Here is a 19,828-nt window from a genome sequence, read left to right on the forward strand (position 1 = left end):
TCCGCACATGCAAGGAAAGAAACACATCTTTACAGCTGCTGTTTTAAAAGAGACTGCCTTAGGAACTAGATCCAAGATTTTCTTCTCCTTCCACTTTGTACCATGCTACAGTTCCAGCTGCCTGCTACCTGTCAGATTTCAAGTGAACATTCTGCACTGTGCTGGATTTCATCAGAAAATTATTAAGCCATGGGAAAATGCATTCACCAGTGAAACTTCTAGGCTGCATCAGCTCTGCTGGTGGCCAGAACTGCCTGTCAAGAGAAGGGGTCTGGAGGGATACATGCGCTCATCTCCCTTGGGAAAGGCTGGAAGAGAAAATATATTGACTTACCTTCTCCGCATACTTGAACTTGACATAGAACCAACTTGACTTGATCATTGTCTCACCGCCTGCCCTTGAGGGGGGGAAAAACTAGTCTGCTGAGGAATAGCAGTGTGCCAGCAAGGTTCCTCCAGAGTCAATGTTTTCCCAAGGACGGCACAGTATTTAAGGGAGGTGAGGGATTGGGGGGGGGGGGTAGGAAAGGGAAAGAACAAACATAAAAGATGCTCTCCCTTTGTGGCTCCAATTTTGTCCCTCTATGCCCTCCTAATGCGGAGCACGATCTTGCCTTCTGAAACAGTGCTCTCTGAATGCCTCGCTCTGCGTTTCTCTGTCAGCTTGGCTGCCTGACAAGAGAATTCCTCAAATGGACTTCAGCTGCATTCATCACAAATGGCACATGTCAGTAAAGCCAGGAGGCTGGCTTCAGACTTGGCAGCCTCCCAGGACCAGGACCTCCCCCAGTGGGATGAATAATGAATTCCAGCACTTCCCTCCAGGCACAGATTAACACCTGGCTAAACATTATTCTGACAACAGCGCTTGCCCATTCGGAGAGTCCACCACGTGGCTTTAACCCCTTCCTCCCCCACTAATCAGGACAGCAGCATTCTTAGGGTGCCCCCCCGATACTCCTCCCCCGATCCCAAAGAAAGATTACAGAACTAAATATAGTTTAGAAACAATAAAGCCTCTTAAGCATAAAGCAAATATCTCCTTTCCAATTCTGCAGCTTTAGTAACACAGCCATGTAACCAGAGCACACAATCAAAAGCCAGACTCTTCCTCTCACCCTAAGCCTCCCTCCTCCTGGACAGACGGACAGACTAATCTTTGATACCATCAGATTAATATTTTGCAATACCATGTGTGAACACTTTTACCAGCCGGCAACATGAGACTAATGTTCACAGAATCGTAGAAATTGCAGTTGGAAAAGACCTATTAGACCATTCATTTCTTCCCTGCCAATGCAGGATTAGTTCTCAATTTCCTGTCTTAGTTGCCCCTCATCAGCAGCTCCCCCCTTCCAATTCCATATTGGAACCTGTTGCATATCAGGTTTCAAAGGCAGGATAGAAAAAAACAGATTATTTTATTTCCGTTTTATTTGTTGCATACTAAGAGTAATAACTAAGTAGACATGTATCCTGATGTACTCTTTATGAGCTCAGCACCTCAACTTGAGCACACAACCTGATAAAGGAAATTATTTTCTCTTACATGTATGTAGGTACTTCTATACAATGAGCATATGGGCCATGTTAGTGCCCAACAAACATTCATTTATATACCCAACGACCGTATGAGATAGGGAAGTAGTAATCGCTCTCTACCTCAAAGGGGGAAGAGGTGACTTGCCCACAATCACATAGCAAGTCCGTGACAAGGTTGGGAAGTGAACCCATATTTTTTAAGTCCCAGTCTAGTGTCTAAGCTGTGAGACCATCTTTCTTAGTCCTGATAATACTTAGTCCTTCTTTGAGTGCAGAGGACTGGACTAAATGACCTCTCAAGGTCCCTTTCAGTTCTATAATTCTTCTTTGTTAAATTACTATTTATTTCTTCAAAACACTAAATTTGGGGGTCATTTTTAAATACAGCTTCCGGTTTTGGGGTGTAATTTTGTGCTGGCCATCAATTCTGGGCTCAAAGATTAGCATGTTAAATATTATGCAAATTAGGCTGATTGATTCAGAATAAAATGCTTCGTTCCTGCAATTGTATCAAATTGGGGGGAGGGATAGCTCAGTGGTTTGAGCATTGGCCTGCTAAACCCAGGGTTGAGAGTTCAATCCTTGAGGGGGCCACTTAGGGATCTGGGGCAAAATCAGTACTTGGTCCTGCTAGTGAAGGCAGGGGGCTGGACTCAATGACTTTTCAAGGTCCCTTCCAGTTCTAGGAGATAGGATATCTCCATTAATTTATTTTTTTATTAAATCTAAATGGAGCTATTAGTCTTAGAATTGTTATTGTTTGTGCTTAAAAATTCATTGCAGGCCCCAAATTGCCTCGCCCAACATCTCCCCCCCCCAACTATATATATATAAACATATATATATATATATATATATATATATATATATATATATATATATATAAATAAACAAACATCGGCTGGGCTAAGACCCAGATGAAAAATAGACCCTAAACCCTAAATATTCCCTGCCAAAAAAAGGTGATCTTAATGCAGAAAGCTCTGGGCAGTGCACGAAATACATGCTGTGACGACTGCATGACTGAGGCCACTAAAGTACCTGCCAACTGCAGTTTCCACAGCTGCATAAGGGATGTAGATGCACAACCTCCACTGAATTTAATTAAAGTTGTGACTAAAAACCTTAAACAGCTTTGAAAATTTCAGCCTCTGTTGGTTTATGGATGTGACGTTATCTGATGAAAATATGACCATGTAGATCATTGTTGCTACCACTGTTATATAATGGCAACAGATCTTGTACACAGTGTATCAAGTAAGGTGTCAATGGAAAAGTTATGTTTCGCTTAATATGATTATCCTATTTGTATGCATGTATTGTTTTGGTATCTGATGTTATGAATATTGACTACGTACCTGTATTTCAAATGTGTTGGCTCATGTGGTAACACCCACAAGGTATTTAGCCAACACATCATGAAGGGACTATTCAAGCTGAATGGCCCATCAAGGTACACTTAACTCACAATGGACCATAGAAGTTGCCCAGCACACCTGATGGACTTTCATGTGAACGTTCTAAGTAGAGTATGGGTAATGGCCTCAGCTAAAGCATGCATGGACATATGACTTGCCCATGTGACTCCAAACACCATCTTGTTACCTGTAATTTTCCACAAACTAGAACAATGGGTTTCCTCTTCACTTGGCAGAAGCTATAAAATGCCCAGCAAACATCTCCGTTTTGCCTCTTTCCTGCTCAAGCCTCTGAACTTACATTAATGGGAGCATTCTAACCAAGGGATTAAGCGAGAACCTTCCAATGATTTGGCAGCAACCAGAGTCTTGACTTAAGCCAGCAATTTATTTCATCACTGCTACAAGCCTGACCCAAGAATTTTGCAATTGTTGTGTGTATTTGATTCCTTTAACTAATTTTAACTCTCACCTTTTTCTTTCTTTATTTTTATAAACAAACCTTTAGATATTAAAGGATTGGCAACAGCATGATTATTGGGTAAGATCTAAGTTGTGTATTGGCCTGGGTATGTGGCTGGTCCTTTGGGATCAGAAGAACCCTTTGGTTGATTAAATTGGTTTTAAATAACCACTCATCATTAAGTTTAGTGTTTTTGGTGGTGGTACAAGAACTGGCATACCTAAGGAGGCTGCATATCTGACTTGTTACCCACTGTTGTGAGACAGATGTTTACTTTTGTTGCTGAATTGGTATACCTTATGGGAGAATAACCACCAGCTTTGGGGTGTCTGCGCCCTATTTCTCAGCAGTTTGTCCTGAATTTGGTATGCTCAGTTGTGACCCACAGTGACAATGGGAAATTTCAGAAAACATACAGATGTCACATACTAACTACAATGAGGGAAAGGAAAGATTCAAACTGCAAGTGAAAGTGAAAACCAGATGAAACCAGAGCAGTTTAAAATGCATCAGCTTCTGATTTCTTCACATAGTAGAAGTCCCTGCCTGAAGCAGCAAATAAATAAATGGACCAGACTGTGTCTAGGCCATACAGAGGTCTGCCAAGGAGGGAGACGGTACAAGGGAGCCTCTCAACCCCACCCTATCCCTCTGCATAGGGGACTGCCATAATTGCAATCTCTGCCCAGCAACATGTTCCATGCTAGCACCATCTAGGCTATTATCCACCCCACCTGGGGCAGGGAGGAGATGGACCAAAGCCATATCCACACCCTCCCAATGCCCACGTCCACAAAGAACAGCACATTGTGCCACACCCCGTTATGGGGAGTAGCAGCAGCTGAACTTGTGCCGATCCAGGAGCTCTGGGAAGGACTGTACCTGAGGCACAGTATTTCTTGGTGCTCCCATTGTGTTAGCGTGGCCCCACATTGTCCACAGCACAAGGGTGTGGCTGAAAGCAACAACTGAGCCCTGGATTCAGGGCTCTGGAGACAACCAGACAGTGGCTTAACAGCGTGTTGTGTCACCTTGTGTTCCATGGCTCAGGAACTCTATGTTATAGTTTTATGCTTATACTATTTTTTTTTCAGTGAATCTAATGCACATGAGTGGCCTGGGCCCTCTCTAGAGACCTTTTATAACCACAGGACAATCACAGAATGGGCAGCAGCAGTGCAAGTTTCTCCACCTCGACAGTGACCTAGGTGCAGCTGCTCTCCGTGTTCACTGAATCTTTCACACCGCTGCTGAGACTACCAAAGACACCAACCCCGCCCGACTGTTGCTTACATGCACAGACAGCTACACAAGCGCATGTGTGCGTACACACATGGAGAACACAACCACTTAATTTTAAACATAGCATTTATCTTCATGACTTGAGAACAGCACCATCATTTATTTCAACGCTCCCTATGTCAGCATTTTGTCTGCAATGTAATTGTGTTTCATATGTAATACAGCTATTGTCTAAACAGTTCATCATACAATAGCTTAGCTTCCATTAGGCAATTCATCTTCACTTGTTAAGAGAATTGTCGCTGCACAAACAAAACATTTGTTATGCATTCATCCCTTAATACATGAAAACATCCATGTCCAAAATTATGCTAATCTGTACCTCTCTTTCATACATCCATCAACAAGATGAAGTCATTTACTGTGTAGATCCTACTTGTATACAACTAGAACCAATATGGGGCCTTTTCTACAGGTAGCTGTCTTTCAGCATAACATCTGCAATTGTCCTGAATTAAAGGGCTTCCTTTGGATTTATTAAGTAGATTTTGCCATAATCCAGTGTAGTTTAGAATGTGAGGTAGGGTACCAAAGGAATGAAGATTGCAGACTAGATTGCTTTTTAGTAGATGACTGGTCCAAGTTTGTTAATACACCCTCATAATCCTTTATAGCACAACATAGGATTTGTGATATTTTCACTGTCCCCATTACCAAGCCATTCACACACCAACACAGGGCAAACAAAACAGAGAGGCATCTTAGATTTGACTCTGAAGATGCTTCCAAACAGTATATGACTCCTGCCCGGACACCCGGTATGTTTTTCTTTGTTGTTTAGCTGTGCCAGCGTTTGGTGTCTGCTCCTGCCCTGGGGGGCAAAGGAAAAAAACAATGATTGGAAAAACATGCCCTACTAAACATCCCTTCTGCAGCTACCATGGCTGGAGAGCTGATGGGATTTATGAAGCTAGCCATCTGACCCCTACTTTACCTCATACATGGTGAGGAATAAATGCACAAGTATCAGTTAACTTGGAAGACCAATAGAGACTCCAAGAAGCCAGATGAAACAATGGATCCACGTGGCACTTAAGGCTCCCTGATTTTCTTGGGTGATCTGTGCTAGCCCCAAAATAGGTTAAAGCAGCCTAAAAGTTCAAAGGGCACTGCCCTCTACAAAAGGTACACTGGGATTGGATGGAGGCAGGCACGTCAGCTCTGAACCAGCTGTGATCAGGTCCACTCTGGAGAAATTCTCAGCTGCCTTCATCTGGCTGCTTGCCACCACCAGAACAGGAAAGATTCTGGCCTTATTTTACTGAAGTTGCATTTATACCTTCCAGACAGTAAAATTAAGCATGAGATTGTTACAAATATGGGGCATAAACTATATAACAACAAATATACTGCCATCTCCACCAAAGCGTTAGAAGAATTATTGTTCGGAGGCCTGGAAAGGGAAGAATATTTCAGAATTCATACGCGGATTCTAAAGCATCACCAAAACCAGTGGCCGCTGGAAAACTATTAGGAGCAGAGGGCAAAGGTATACGAGTTCTGTAAAGGTGCAAACATTTCCAAAGATCAGAATACCTCAACAAGGAAGACTAAATTTAATTTAAAATAATCCAAAACTATGAAGCTTTTATTGTGTGTCCCTTTTCACCTCCCAGGGGAGGTGGCCAATTCCCCAAGATTTAGAATGGGCCAACAATTCGGATTCATTTCACAGCAGCCACATTTCCTAGCAGCATTTCTGTTCCAGAACAAATGCAAAATTCTGCCAGCTCTGTCTTCGCCCAAACTCCTTTACATACCAAAAAGGCAGTGAGCTCAGCGCAGGGGCTGCTGGGGAGTGGTGCCAAAATGAGTGGGAATTTAAAAACAAAAACCGATTTGTTTCTAATACAATGTGCTAAACAAATCAGGATTCCAGTGTCCTCAGGGGACCCAGATTACAGGGTGCATTTGATTCACATGAAGGCCTAAGGAGAATCCTCATTGTTCTGGCTCATGTACAACAATGTGGGATCTTGCTGTCCGTCATAAATAGGATAACAATCCTTTCTAGTTCCTTATAACATGCTCTTCCATCAACACCATCTGCCCCTTCATCTTGAGAGCTGTCTGAAAATCTCTTCATAAACATGCTGCTGTCAAATCATACTTATGCCCATATGTTAAAAAGGAAACTGGTTTAAATCCAACTCGGGTTGGAAGTATTTCAGAGCTATTATGATTTGATAGCCATGTAGAGTAGGGTTGCCAGCCCTCCTGGTTTCGCCGGGAGTCTCCCGGAGGCCACTGAAGCCAAACTGGGAGATTTTAGGCCGCTAAAAGTCCGGCAGCGCAGCAGGGCTAAGGCAGGCTCCCTGCCTACTCTAGCTCCATGCCGTTCCCGGAAGCAGTCAGCACATCCCTCCGGACCCTGGAGGTGCGAGGGGGTCTCCGCGCGCTGCCCCTGCCCCAAGCACTGACTATACAGCGCCCATTGGCTGGGAACTACAGCCAATGGGAGCTGCAGGAGCGATGCCTGCAGAAGGGGCAGCACATGGAGGCCCCCAGCCTAGAAGTTGCTGCCAGAGGGATGTGCCGGTCGCTTTTAGGAGCTGCCAGAGGTAAGCGCCGACCGGCTGGAGCCCGCACTCCAACCCCTGCCCAGAGCCCACACCCCGCACCCCCCGCACACAGCCCCCCGCACCCAAACTCCCTCCCAAAGCCCACACCCTGCACCTCCTCCCACACCCCAACTCCCTGGCCCCAGCCCAGAGCCCACACCCAAACCCCTTTCCAGACCCCGCACCCCCACTCCCTGCCCCAGCCTGGTGAAAGTGAGTGAGGGTGTGGGGGGGGGGGGGGGGGAGGGAGGGATGGAGTGAGGGGGGGGCAGGGCCTTGGAGAAGGTGCAGGGTAGGGGCAGGGCAAGGGTGTTTGGGTTTGTGTGATTAGATAGTTGGCAACCCTAGTGTAGAGGCAAATTAGTTAGTGTCCAATGTCTAGTGTATTAGTGTCCACAGTAATTGTAACCAGCACTATGGTTGACAAACTCAGCAGAGGGATCAAGGATTAAATGGGCTTGGAGACCAAATGTATCTCTAAACCCTCTAGAGATGGATCATTCAGGGTGGTTCCATGCCATATAACTAGTGTGAGGTGGGGAAGCAGGCACCCCCATCACACCTGTGTGTGTGTGTGTGTGTGTGTGTGTGTGTGTTTGTTTTATGGAAGGAGGGCTTTCATCCCCAACTGTGTCAATTCAACACCTTTATATTTGTTTAATCCCATCCCTATCCATCAGACACTCGCTCCTTGATATAATTTACTGCAGCCACAGCAATGTGGAGCCAGCGTTAGGTTTCCAATAGCAAAGCAACATAATGAGTGTTCCCTCACAGCATAGTTTTTAAAACGCTCTCTTTCTTAAAGATACTGGCAAACCAATTCCAAAAATCGGTAATTTCCTTCATTCCTGAATTTGTGTTTTCTTGCTCATGACAGTAATCATCCAGTGTGGGAAATGACAGCAGCCCAGAACAACCCTGCGTATCTCAGGATATACCAGATCAGAAGAGCTCCTCTTTCCTAGAGCGTTGCTTCCTGACTCAAAGTGAATCTAGAACACAGTTTAGGTTACGAAGAAAAAGGGATAGTTTGAAGAGCCATCTTTTCTTGTGAAATACTAATGCAGAGTGCAGGGGTGGGGCACGTTAAATTCACAAGTGAGCTCACCCTTCTGGATGAAATTAAGGCTAACGAATAACACCACCTCTTAAAGGTTCAAAGAGAGGGAAACAAAGTTTATAGATGACAAGATCTATACCATCACTAAGTTTACATATTCAAATACAAGAGACAGACTGACCACATCTATACCCAATATGGTTAAATCAAAGCCAGCCTCCTGATTGCTCACAATATGTTATTTCTGACATATTGAGTTATATCAAGTTACATCAAGGAAAGCCACTGACATTACATGACATAAGTAATTGTGCCACAATTCCAAGTGTGAGGATACTCAGAAGGTTGCTTGAAAAATAGCTATTTTTCATCTCTCGGATATAAACTGCAGCATTTTTATCTGTAACTTTAAAAAAAGGCAGCCAAACAAAAAAACTGATTTATGTGATTGAAAGGTTAAACTCTGCTTGTACAATCCTGGACATTGTTTTAACAATTTAAATAACAACTCATACCTAGTTCTTATATTAGTGCTTGGTTATTTGAGTGTCAACTTTCCAAGCAGGTCTACCTTATCAAGAGAAAAACTTGCATTTTAAGAACATACAAGTGGTCTGACCTACACAGGTCTCAGCATCACATATGCAGACCAGATTAATTCCTGGGATGCTCCATCATCTTGCCTTGCTGAGTAACATCTGGTAGTACAACATTTAGGCATCCCTGTATCTCCCTCACTTACATATGGAACAGGAATTGCACAGCAAGAGGGGGTGGGGGAAGGATGTGCTCCAAGGAAAGGAACACAAAGAGTATAGGTGTAAAGGATATTATATATACACAACAACAAACAAAATCCTAAGAAAGCATTTAGTTCTGGAAATAAGGAGACATCAAGGTTTAGAGGACTCAGGCCTAGGGTGACCAGATGAGAGGGAGAAAATATCGGGACACATGGGGGAGGGGATCCGCCGGCAGAAGGGGAAAAAAAAAAAAAAAGCCAAGTGCTGCCAGCGGAGCGAAATATCGGGACAAATTGCATCCTGACCAAAGTTCGGTCGGGATGCGGGGCAAACATCTAAATATCGGGACGCCTGGTCACCCTACTCAGGCCCCAGTTCAGCAAGGTACTTAAGCAAATGTTTAAGTCTACCTCTATTCAACAGAACATTTAAGACCATGCTTACCTCTAAACACATCCCTTTAAAGACAGCAGAATAGATCCTCAGGTGGTGTAAATTGTCATTGCTCCACTGACTTATATGGCGTGATGACCATTTACAGCATTTGAGATCTGACCAATGAGACTTAAAAATATGCTTAAGTGTTCTGCTGAATGGGGGCCACACTTCCTGTACTCTAGTCTGTATGTTCGGTAACACCGCATCGTTCTGTCTGACCTTATATTGTTGTTCTTTTTTGTTTGAATATAGAACTATTTAAAAATGTTAAAGAAAAATTAAATCATGAATTCACACTACTTCATACTTAATACATTATAAGATGTGCAATGGTATGTTTCTATAACCTGTGGGATTTGAGCCACCATGCTAGACACAATGTCTTCTGTGACCCTATATCCACAACTATAAGTCACCCTGTCACCCTTCTGCTTTAGCAAAAGAGGAATTTGTTGGTGCTACGTTGTGTGACAGCTCCCTGCCACCCTAGTCTGTTAGCCAGTTCCCCCCAAAAAACAACAAAAAAACCTCCTTAGCACTATGCCAGTCCCACTTTGCCTTTCAGGCAAATTTCAGTTCCCCAGCTCTCCAGAAGCTTCTCCTTGCAGAATCCAGCCCTGTCACTAGATGCCCCCAGACATCTCAATTCAGCTGTTTCCAAAGAGACAAAATACACACCAGCCTATTGGCTGAGCTGATGATGCACACCTCACTTTAATAGAACAGCACTAACGTGACATTATAATAAGACAAGAATAAGTACTTAAAAAGAGTAAAGATTAAAATGATACCAAGCAGAGAAGAGAAAATAGTTACAAATAAAACAAAAGTATAACATGCTTCTAAGTACACTTCTACCCCGATATAACGCTGTCCTCAGGAGCCAAAAAATCTTACCGTGTTATAGGTGAAACCACGTTATATCGAACTTGCTTTGATCCACCAGTGTGTGCAGCCCCCCCCCCCGGAGCACTGCTTTACCGCGTTATATCCAAATTCGTGTTATATCGGGTTGCGTTATATCGGGGTAGAGGTATATTACCTTAGCAGGCACCAAGCTTTGTCTAAACTAGTTCTCACCTATAGCCATTTCTCAGCATCACCAGCCCACTTGGTTGGGGATCCATCATTCATAGATGCAAAGAGCGATGACCTCTTTGTTCCCTCAATGAAGGATAACCAAAATGTCTTTTTGCTTCTCCTTATACTCACAAAAGTTTCTTGTTTTTATCCCCAGTCAGAATTAATCCCTGCAGTTCAGACTCCAGGGTCTTCCGATGCCCACTGCACATCCTTGTGTTATTTGTGCCTCCAGTTAACCTTTGATGCAAATGAACTGCCCATCATCTCTGGCATCACCACGGTCAATTTACATTAGAGAACCAGGGAGATAACTATCCTCCCTCTGGTCTGGAAGAAACCCTGTTTGGTTACAGACTTCAAAGCATAAATATCAGCAAATATCCATAATTCCTTATATGGTATTAATACATACATTTCACAATGGTATTATTGACCAGTGTGTCACCAGCTTTCATTTGATATCCTATACCTCATTCTTGATAGGTAAATATGACAGTAATGTGTTAGATGTAGTGCAGCGGCTCTCAAACTTTTTTACTGGTGACCCCTTTCACACAGCAAGTCATTGAGTGCGAACCCCATTATACATTAAAAACACTTTTTTATATATATTTTATATATAATATAATACAGGTCTGTCGCATCTTATGCGCTTTTAACATGCGCGATTTCCACTTTATGCGGTCGGCAAAAAAAGAGAAAAACAACAGTTTTAATACTATACCTGTAGTGCGGGTGATTTTGCCCACCATTGAACTCAATGGGGTTTTGGCTATACGCGGTTTTCACTTTACGCGCTAACAGCGGAATGGAACCCCCGCGTAAGATGAGACAGACCTGTATACATACAATATTTTATATATTATAAATGCTGCAGGCAAAGCGGGGTTTGGGGCGGAGGTTAACAGCTCATGACCCCCCCCCCCCCGTAATAACCTCATGACCCCCTGAGGGGTCCCGACCCCTAGTTTGAGAACCCCTGGTGTAGTGAGTTTGTCATACCTGACAAGTGCAGCTGACAGAGCAGTAAACTGACAAATAGGCCTCTGTGATCACATCTTCCTAGCAGCTTTTTGTGCTAATTTGACACTATTTTATTCTGACACATTTTCAAATACAGCCACTGATTTGGAGTATCTCAATTTTTGGGTGCCCAATATGAGAATATAGGCACCCATTTGGAGAGGTGCTGAACACCCACAGCCTTGTACATATCACAAATACCCAAGCTTACACCGGGGGTGAATTTGACACTGTGCCTCTTTCTCCATCAATAAAAAGAGTAGAGCCTCAGTGGGGTATTTGTGAGGGTTAATAGATGCTTGTGAAGTGCTTGGAGATTAGATAAAAGGTGCTACAGATATGCGCTAAACATGCTTCTATTACTGCTGCCAACCAGGACGCTTTGTTTTTTGTTCCTAGTACAACAAAGAGACAGCATGTCTAATGGTTACAGCATGAGCGTTAGGAGGTCTGGCTTCCATGCCAGACTACCGTTGGCTTGCAGTGTGAGCGTAAGGAAACTCAATCTCTCTGAACCTCAGTAACCCCATTTGTAAAACCTACCTTGTAAGGCAGAGAAATGTATAATTGTGCATTACAAAGATAGAGGGATGAGAGGGATTGACAACAGAGCCCGTCTACACTGACCCTTATGAAGCTCACTCAATCTAAGTTACCGATCCTATATAGATCTATATTAAAAGACAGATTCTTGGTTTCAAAAACTTTGTGCACCTCGTGCAGTTCAGGAGGGGAGGGATGCAAAAGTGATTTGTATTCCTTCGATCATGAGGTTGCCATGCTCCCCCGGCATAATGGAGAGCAGCCTGAAAGCCAATTAACATTACTTGGCTGCCCGGGGTTTCAAGGGATGTTACAACAGCCAAGGATAGCAGTGATCTGTGACCTGTGATCCTGTCACCAGGCACTCCCCAGGCAGCAGGGGCTGGGACGAAGCAGGACACTGAAGCCACTACACTGGATCTACACCACTCAGGGATTTCCACGCAGCGGCAGAACGCTCAAATGTCATTTGAACCCCGATTGAAGGCTGTTTTGCACATAGAGAGCAGGAAGAATCAGCTCAACAGAGTGAAGACTCTAGCTTTGTATGTACACAAGCATGTATGCCTACATGCACAGAGCCCTACATGTACAAAAGCACACAGCAACAAAAATCAGCTGAACCTGCATAGAGAATGCAGCCTTGTATGTATGTACACACACACACACACACACACACACACGCAACATGCATACGTATAGTACCATACAAGAAGATATACTATATAGAATATAAAACTACAAAGCAACCTGCCAATTTTAACTTATGTCGCCATTTAACTTCAGAGAGATTATAATGAGTGTGAAGTTTCCCTTTAAAAATGAGGTTATGTTCTTTAATATTCATTGACTTCTAGCTTGCTTCCCACACAACACATTATTTACTCTACAGTGGCTTGGTACATCAATTATGGTAATCCTTTGCGAATAACATTTGCATTCTCGCAAAATGAGCCTGGTTACTTAGCACTAGCCGAACCATTCCTCTGGAAAACTGTCACAAACTTCCGTATCATATGTCTCCACTTACACAGATCAGCAATTATACCAATTTATTAAAAAGATTCAGCTTTTTAAAAACAAAACAAAACAAACCTTGTCTTTCTGAGAACAGACTAGTTTGTAGCCTACATAGCCTTTTCCCTTTGCTTATGTGGTCACAGGAAAAAGCCAATGAACACAACTAGTTTCACAAAGCTGAGTTAATACTTTTTAGATCAAGGGGCAATACATCTATTACGTCAGCATATTCTAATACAGCCAGGATAGCTAAGCAGCAATGACTCTTGATTAATGTTTCAGTTCAGCTCCTTAAGCCAAATTCCTGTCTCGGTTATACTACTGTAAAAAAGTTACTAACCTTTTTTGTAACGGTTGTTCTTCAAGATGTGTTGCACATGTCCACTTCACTTCAGGTTCGTGCGCGTGAGTCAGATTTTCCCCCTAAGGGTGGCGGGTCTGCCTTCAACAGTGTCACACCGCTAAACGATAGTAAAAGGGCAGAGCTGCCATAGACCCCTCTTAGTTCCTTCTTATCAGACAGACTCCAACAGAGGGGAAGGAGAGTAGGTCAGGAAGTGGACATGTGCAACTTCAGAGTGAAGAACAACATCTTGAAGAACAATAGTGACAGAACAGGCTAGTAACATGTTTTTCTTCTTTCATTGTTTGCAAACATCCATTCTGTTACTGATAACGCAGAGGCGGTTCAACCAGAGATGGGTTTCGGAATCTATCTGAATAGCTGTAGAACAACATGTTCTCAGAATGCTGAGACATAACATAATGAGTTGTAAATGTAACCATATTTGCTACAGGTACTTGGGCCAAAATTCTACAGAAGTGTTTGAGATCCTGTAGCGCATGCTATCACCTGCTCATCGGGGGTACCTTGGCAATGTCGTGGTACAGACATATGCAGAATGACATACTGAATGAAAACTTCTGCGTCATGATTGGAAGAGGTTTTCATCCTGTTGGGATTTGAAATGAACAGCTGGGATAATGTACCAGCCAGTTATCTAGGTAAGGAAACTGATACACACTTGCTTTCCTTAAGAACGCAGCCATCAGTACCATGCATTTTGTAAATACTTCCGGGGCTGCAGATAGGCCAAAAAGCAGACTGTAAACTGACGAGTGGTATTGACCAGAAACCTCAGGTACTCCCTATGTCTTTGTTGGATAGCCACACAGAAATATACATCCTTTGAGTAGAGGGTAGCATACCAGTCACTAGACTCCATCAAGGGGACGATGGAGGTTAGAGTGCCCATGAAAAACTTCATTTTCTTTATACATTTATTAAAATTTTGAAGTTAGGATGGGTCTGAGACCTGATATCTTGTAGAATAATAGAGGGGGCAATGTTGTAGCACAGATGTATGCAGGATGAAATCCAAGATGAAATCTTGCGTTGAGACTGGAAGGCCTTTCATCCTGTCAGCAACTGAAATGAGGAGTTCAGATGATGATGATTTAGTAAAAGCCCTACTCTGTCCAAATAAAAGGCCAAAGCCCTTTACAGATCCAAGGTCTAAACCTTTAGAGAATGGGGCTTAGGAAAGAATGTCATTAAGTATATGGCTTAATGAGGTGGCATCCCAAAACTACTTTAGACAGGATTTCAGATGCAGATAAAGTATTCCTTATCCTTACAAAAACATTGTGTAAGGATGGTCAGCTAACACCAATCATCATGGATGTAATAGCTCCCAAAAATACTATTTTCATAGATAGGTGCAGTAAGGAGCAGGTAGCCATCAGTTCAAGGGTGGATTCATCAACCCTGCCAGCACCATATTCAAGTTCCAGGAATCCATGACATGGAGATATATAACCTGTCCACACCATTTAAGAATCTATTGACACACTATTAGAGAACACTGAGCAGCCCGCAATGGTGGATGGAAAATGGAGATCCCTGAGAGCTGAACTCTGATGGAACTAAGTGATAGGCCCTACTGTTTCTGGTGGAACATGTAGTCCAAAATGTGCTGGATTGAAGCCAGGACTGGCAAAACACCCCTCGGCTTTGACCATATACAATATCGTTTTTACTTTAACAGGTAACTGTACCTAGTAGATGGCTTCCTGATATTCAGGGGAATGTTTTGCACATTTACAGAACAGTTCCCCTCGAGGCATTAACTGTGGAGTTAATCTGCAAGCCCTGAGATGGAGAGTGGACAAGTTGCGATGTATCATCAGATCATGGTACTGGGAGATTAGGTCAAGGTCTTTAGGAAGTGTCCAAGGAGTCCAGATAGAGAGGCTCAGTAGACTGGAGAATCATTGCTGGTGATGCCAAGCCAGCAGTATAAGTTTGACCCTGACATGCTCTTTCATTCTCTGCGAAGACAGCTAAGGAACCTGGCTAAGGACGGGTGTAAAAAAGTCCATTGCCTTGAGAAGGGAAACGTTACTTTCTCTTGGCCCTCAGCTTTCAGAAGCAGCAAGGATGGCGTTTGCCACAAAGATTTTATAGCATCTAAAATGGCCTTGGCTCTAAACATAAACAACCTAAAAGGTCCTGCTGAACCCAGTATATCCCTAACCCAAGCAAAATCTCCTGAACCACCTTGACCTAAGTATCAAGAGATTTAACTACTCTCTTTAGTAACTCCTGGTAAGCCATGTAGTCATCCCGAACAGGTGAAGAATCCCCAGACACCATAGCCTCTTTAGGTTCTGAGGAGGAGTGCAAAGGAGGTGGGGGTATGGAATGGCTGCCATATGAGGAGAGATTAATAAGACTGGGACTTTTCAGCTTGGAAAAGAGATGACTAAAGGGGGATAGGATAGAGGTCTATAAAATCATGTCTGGTGTGGAGAAAGTAAATAAGAAAGTGTTATTTACACCTTCTCATAACACAAGAACTGGGGTCACCAAATGAAATTAATAGGCAGCAGGTTTAAAACAAACAAAAGGAAGTATCTCTTCACATAATGCACAGTCAACCTGTGGAACTCCTTGCCAGAGGATGTTGTGAAGGCCAAGACTATAATAGGGTTCAAAAAAGAACTAGATAAGTTCATGGAGGATAGGTCCACCAATGGCTATTAGCCAGAATGGGCAAAGGCTGGTGTCCCTAGCCTCTGTTTACCAGAAGCTGGGAACGGGTGACAGGGGATGGATCACTTGATTACCTGTCCTGTTCATTCCCTCTAGGGCACCTGGCAGTGACCACTGTCAGATGACAGGATACTGGGCTAGATACTTTGGTCTAACTCAGTCTGGCTGTTCTTATGTTCTTAAGACTGAGGAGGGTCTGCAGATTCCTACTCATACCAAGGGTAAAATCTTGAACCTCCTCATGGGAACTAGTTCTCCATTTGCTCGGGGATCCAGATGAAGCAGCAACTGGGAAGGATCTGATGATAGGATGCAAGCCCAACAGATTCCAGTCATGGCCATTGGTAGGGCACGGGACACCAGCTATAATCACTCCAAGGACCTGGGACCCTGGACCAGCTCCGAAAATCTGATGGTGCCAGGAGAAGAATCACTGTGATGAAGGTGAGTGTCCTCTTAGAAGCGAGGGGCACAGGAGCCTACCTCAGACTCTGAGGAGAACTCAGTCACTTGACCATGGAGGTGCTGTACGAGGCTGTGCCAAGGTCCTGTAGCATCTCTCAGCAGATGTTGGTACTGGGATAGCATGGAGGACTTACCTGTGGACTGCACAAGGCAAAGCAGCGCTGGACACTCTGAAGATGTAGCTGCCCACGGTACCAAGGGCTGAACTTGTCTCAGAGAAATCTGTAGCTGGGGCCTGAGGATCCATCAGTACAGGCCAGCTTGTCTTCTGCACAACTGGAGAATCAGGTACGCAGGCAGAACAGGTCTCATACTGCTGCATGGCCCCGGGGTCATCGGTATCAATAGATTTTCCTGATGCTGCTGTTTGTGGTACAGAACGGGTTGGCACCACAGTGGGGATGCGCCTCAATGACCCAAGCACTGGTGCCAGAATTGATAACCCTTGATGAGAAGAGGAGATCAGTCCAGGGGAACATCTCTGTCGAGGTGACGCTCTACCTTTCCTCCTGATGGTTTACTAGCAGGCAGTACCAGGGACCTCGGCCTTCTACAGAAGCACAGCTCCTTTGAGAAATGGTGTTTCCATCTTCTATGCATCTTCTTTGGCAGCAGAGAAGGGAACGTCTGGAGGGAATCTCCTGAGTTAGAAGTCCTCAGTGCGCGCCTCGAGCATGAAGATTTGGAAGGTGGACACAGGGTAGCCTCCATGAGGAAATGATGCAGTCTCACCTCTATCCCTTTTTGTCCAGGGTTTGAAGTCGCTGCAGATCTGGCAATGGTCTTGAACGTGACCCTCACCAAGGCACTTTAGGTACCTGGAATGTGGGTCATTCACCAGCAGAGACTTTTTGCAGCTGGCACAAGGCTTGAAGTCCAGAGATTAAGGCATACCCGGGCCTGGGCCATGGTACTCTTTGTATAAGGGGGCTCTAACGTCCAAAGTCAGAGTAAGAAAACAACAAAGAAAACCTACACTATTTTACACTTTTGAGTACCACTAACTATTTACAGACGGGAGATAATTCCCCTGCAGTGGGAGAAAATTTCCAGTAGCAAACCCATGTGCTCTGACTACATATCATGGGCAGTAAAAAGGAACTAAGGGTGGTCATGCAGCAGCGCAAGACTGCTGAGAGTGCATACCCTACCACGATACGCATCACTCTGTGAAAAATCTCCAATGCACCTGAAGTGCACAAACCTGAAGTGGAATGGACACCGGCAATCGCTGAAAGAAAAAAATAATTATTTGTATTACAGCAGCACCTAGAGACATTGGTAAATGGCAAGGTGTTTTTCTTTTTTTTTAAAGTTTCTATGGTAGGTTTTTTGTTTTTGTTTGTTTTTTTTTACTGGGAATTGATCAATCCAAAAACCTCTCTCAGACCCTTTGAGATTCCACACAATGATTCACGCAGTCATCTCCTTTCACATCCACACAACTTCCAGTCTGACCAGGAGAGAAGAAATGCACAGGGTAAGCTCACTCTACACAAACAGAACTCCACAGTTGTAGAGCAATGTTAATAAAGGTTCCTCTTCCCTAGAGTTTTTAAGGTGCAACTTGGACAAACCAACTGCCTGTCATGTCTGACCTCGGTGGATGGTCCAGGATGTAGTGTTACATTCATGTCAGATATAGACCACTACCAGTTTTAATACTAAGACTTTGAAAATGAAATGGAATTTGATGGCAGGCCAGTGTAGACAGTTTAATACACACTGTGTTTTGTCGCTCCAAATGGGTACCTGCAGGATTCTGCATTGTGGACCATATTTAACTTGAACCAGTAATGCAAGGAGGGAAAGTGATCAGGAACAGTCCGCATGGATTCACCAAGGGCAAGTTATGGCTGACTAACCTAATTGCCTTCTATGATGAGAGAACTGGCTCTGTGGATGAAGGGAAAGCAGTGGACGGGTTATTCCTTGAATTTAGCAAAGCTTTTGATGCGGTCTCCCACAGATTCTTGCCCGCAAGTTAAAGTAGTATGGGCTGGATGAATGGACTATAAGATGGATAGAAAGCTTAGATCTGGGCTGGGGCCTAGGGGTTCGGAGTGTGGGAGGGGTCTCTGGTATGGGAGGGGGTGAGGGCTCTGGCTAGGGCGCATGTGGGGGCTCCAGGCTGGGGCAAGGGGTTGGGGTACAGGAGGGAGTGAGGGCTCCGGTTGGGGGTGCAGGATCTGGGTTGGGCCAGAGATGAGAGATTCAGAGTGTGGGAGGGGGCTCCGAGCTGGGGCAGGTGGTTGGGGTGTGGGAGGGGGTTAGGGCTCTGGGCAGCGCTGACCTCAGGCAGCCCCGGCATTTCCCAGGGATGGAGGAAGTCTGCGGGGCTCCTGGGAAATGGCAACATGTCCCTCCAGCTTCTAGGCACAGGGGTGGCAGGTGGTTCTGCACCTTACCCCTGCCTGCAAGCAACACCACTGTAGATCCCATTGGCCGCAGTTCCCTGCCAACGGGAGATGCGGAGCCAGTGCTCAGCATGACACCTGCGGGCAGGGGCAGCACGTGGCGCCCCCGACCGTTCCTCTGTCTAGGAGCCGGACATGCCAGCCGCTTCCCGGGAGCCACGTGCAGCTGGGAACAGAGCCTGCCTGCCTGCCCTGCTGCGGCCAAGTGGACTTTTAGTGGCCTGGTCAGTAGTGCTGACCGGAGCTGCCAGGATCCCTTTTCGACTGGAAACCGGATGCCCAGCAACCCTCTCAGGGCTGTGTGCACAAACGCGGTAAGTTGACCTAAATTACACTACTTCAGTTACGTGAATAATGTAGCTGAAGTCGACACAGCTTAGATCAACTTACCATGGTGTCCACACACAGTGCCGTGTCAATGGGAGACGCTCTCCCACTGACTTACCTTACTCTTCTCGGGGAGTTGGAGTACTGGAGTCGATGGGAGAGCGCTGTGCCATCGACTTAGTGGGTCTTCACCATAGCCACTAAATCTGCATCGATTGCAGCAGTGCTCATCTACCGGTAAGTAAGTGTAGTCTAGGTCAGAAATAACTTAAATAACTTAACTTAACTCGTTACCCTGCAATAGCTCTTTGGTAACCTATGAGTTACTCATCTCAGTCCAGTTCCAAAGATGTGCACAAATTCAA

At 44.6% G+C, this 19,828-nt stretch overlaps 1 protein-coding gene across 10 annotated transcripts in view; it reads right to left on the reverse strand.

Moving 5' to 3' along the window:
* Window positions 1–19,828, reverse strand: part of AUTS2 (activator of transcription and developmental regulator AUTS2) — a 966,537-nt gene that overhangs the window by 629,287 nt on the left and 317,422 nt on the right. Inside the window, exon 1 of one of the 10 annotated variants that reach the window (XM_008178900.4) lies at window positions 335–436. The exons of the other annotated variants lie outside the window; for them this stretch is intronic. Coding sequence (XP_008177122.1) covers window positions 335–382 — 48 coding nt within the window. The 5' untranslated portion in view covers window positions 383–436. Of the gene's footprint in view, window positions 1–334; window positions 437–19,828 lie in introns of those variants that run through there. 10 annotated transcript variants of the gene reach the window in all.

Source organism: Chrysemys picta, chromosome 19 (genome assembly GCF_011386835.1).
Source record: "Chrysemys picta bellii isolate R12L10 chromosome 19, ASM1138683v2, whole genome shotgun sequence".
In the NCBI taxonomy this organism is placed as follows: domain Eukaryota; kingdom Metazoa; phylum Chordata; order Testudines; family Emydidae; genus Chrysemys; species Chrysemys picta.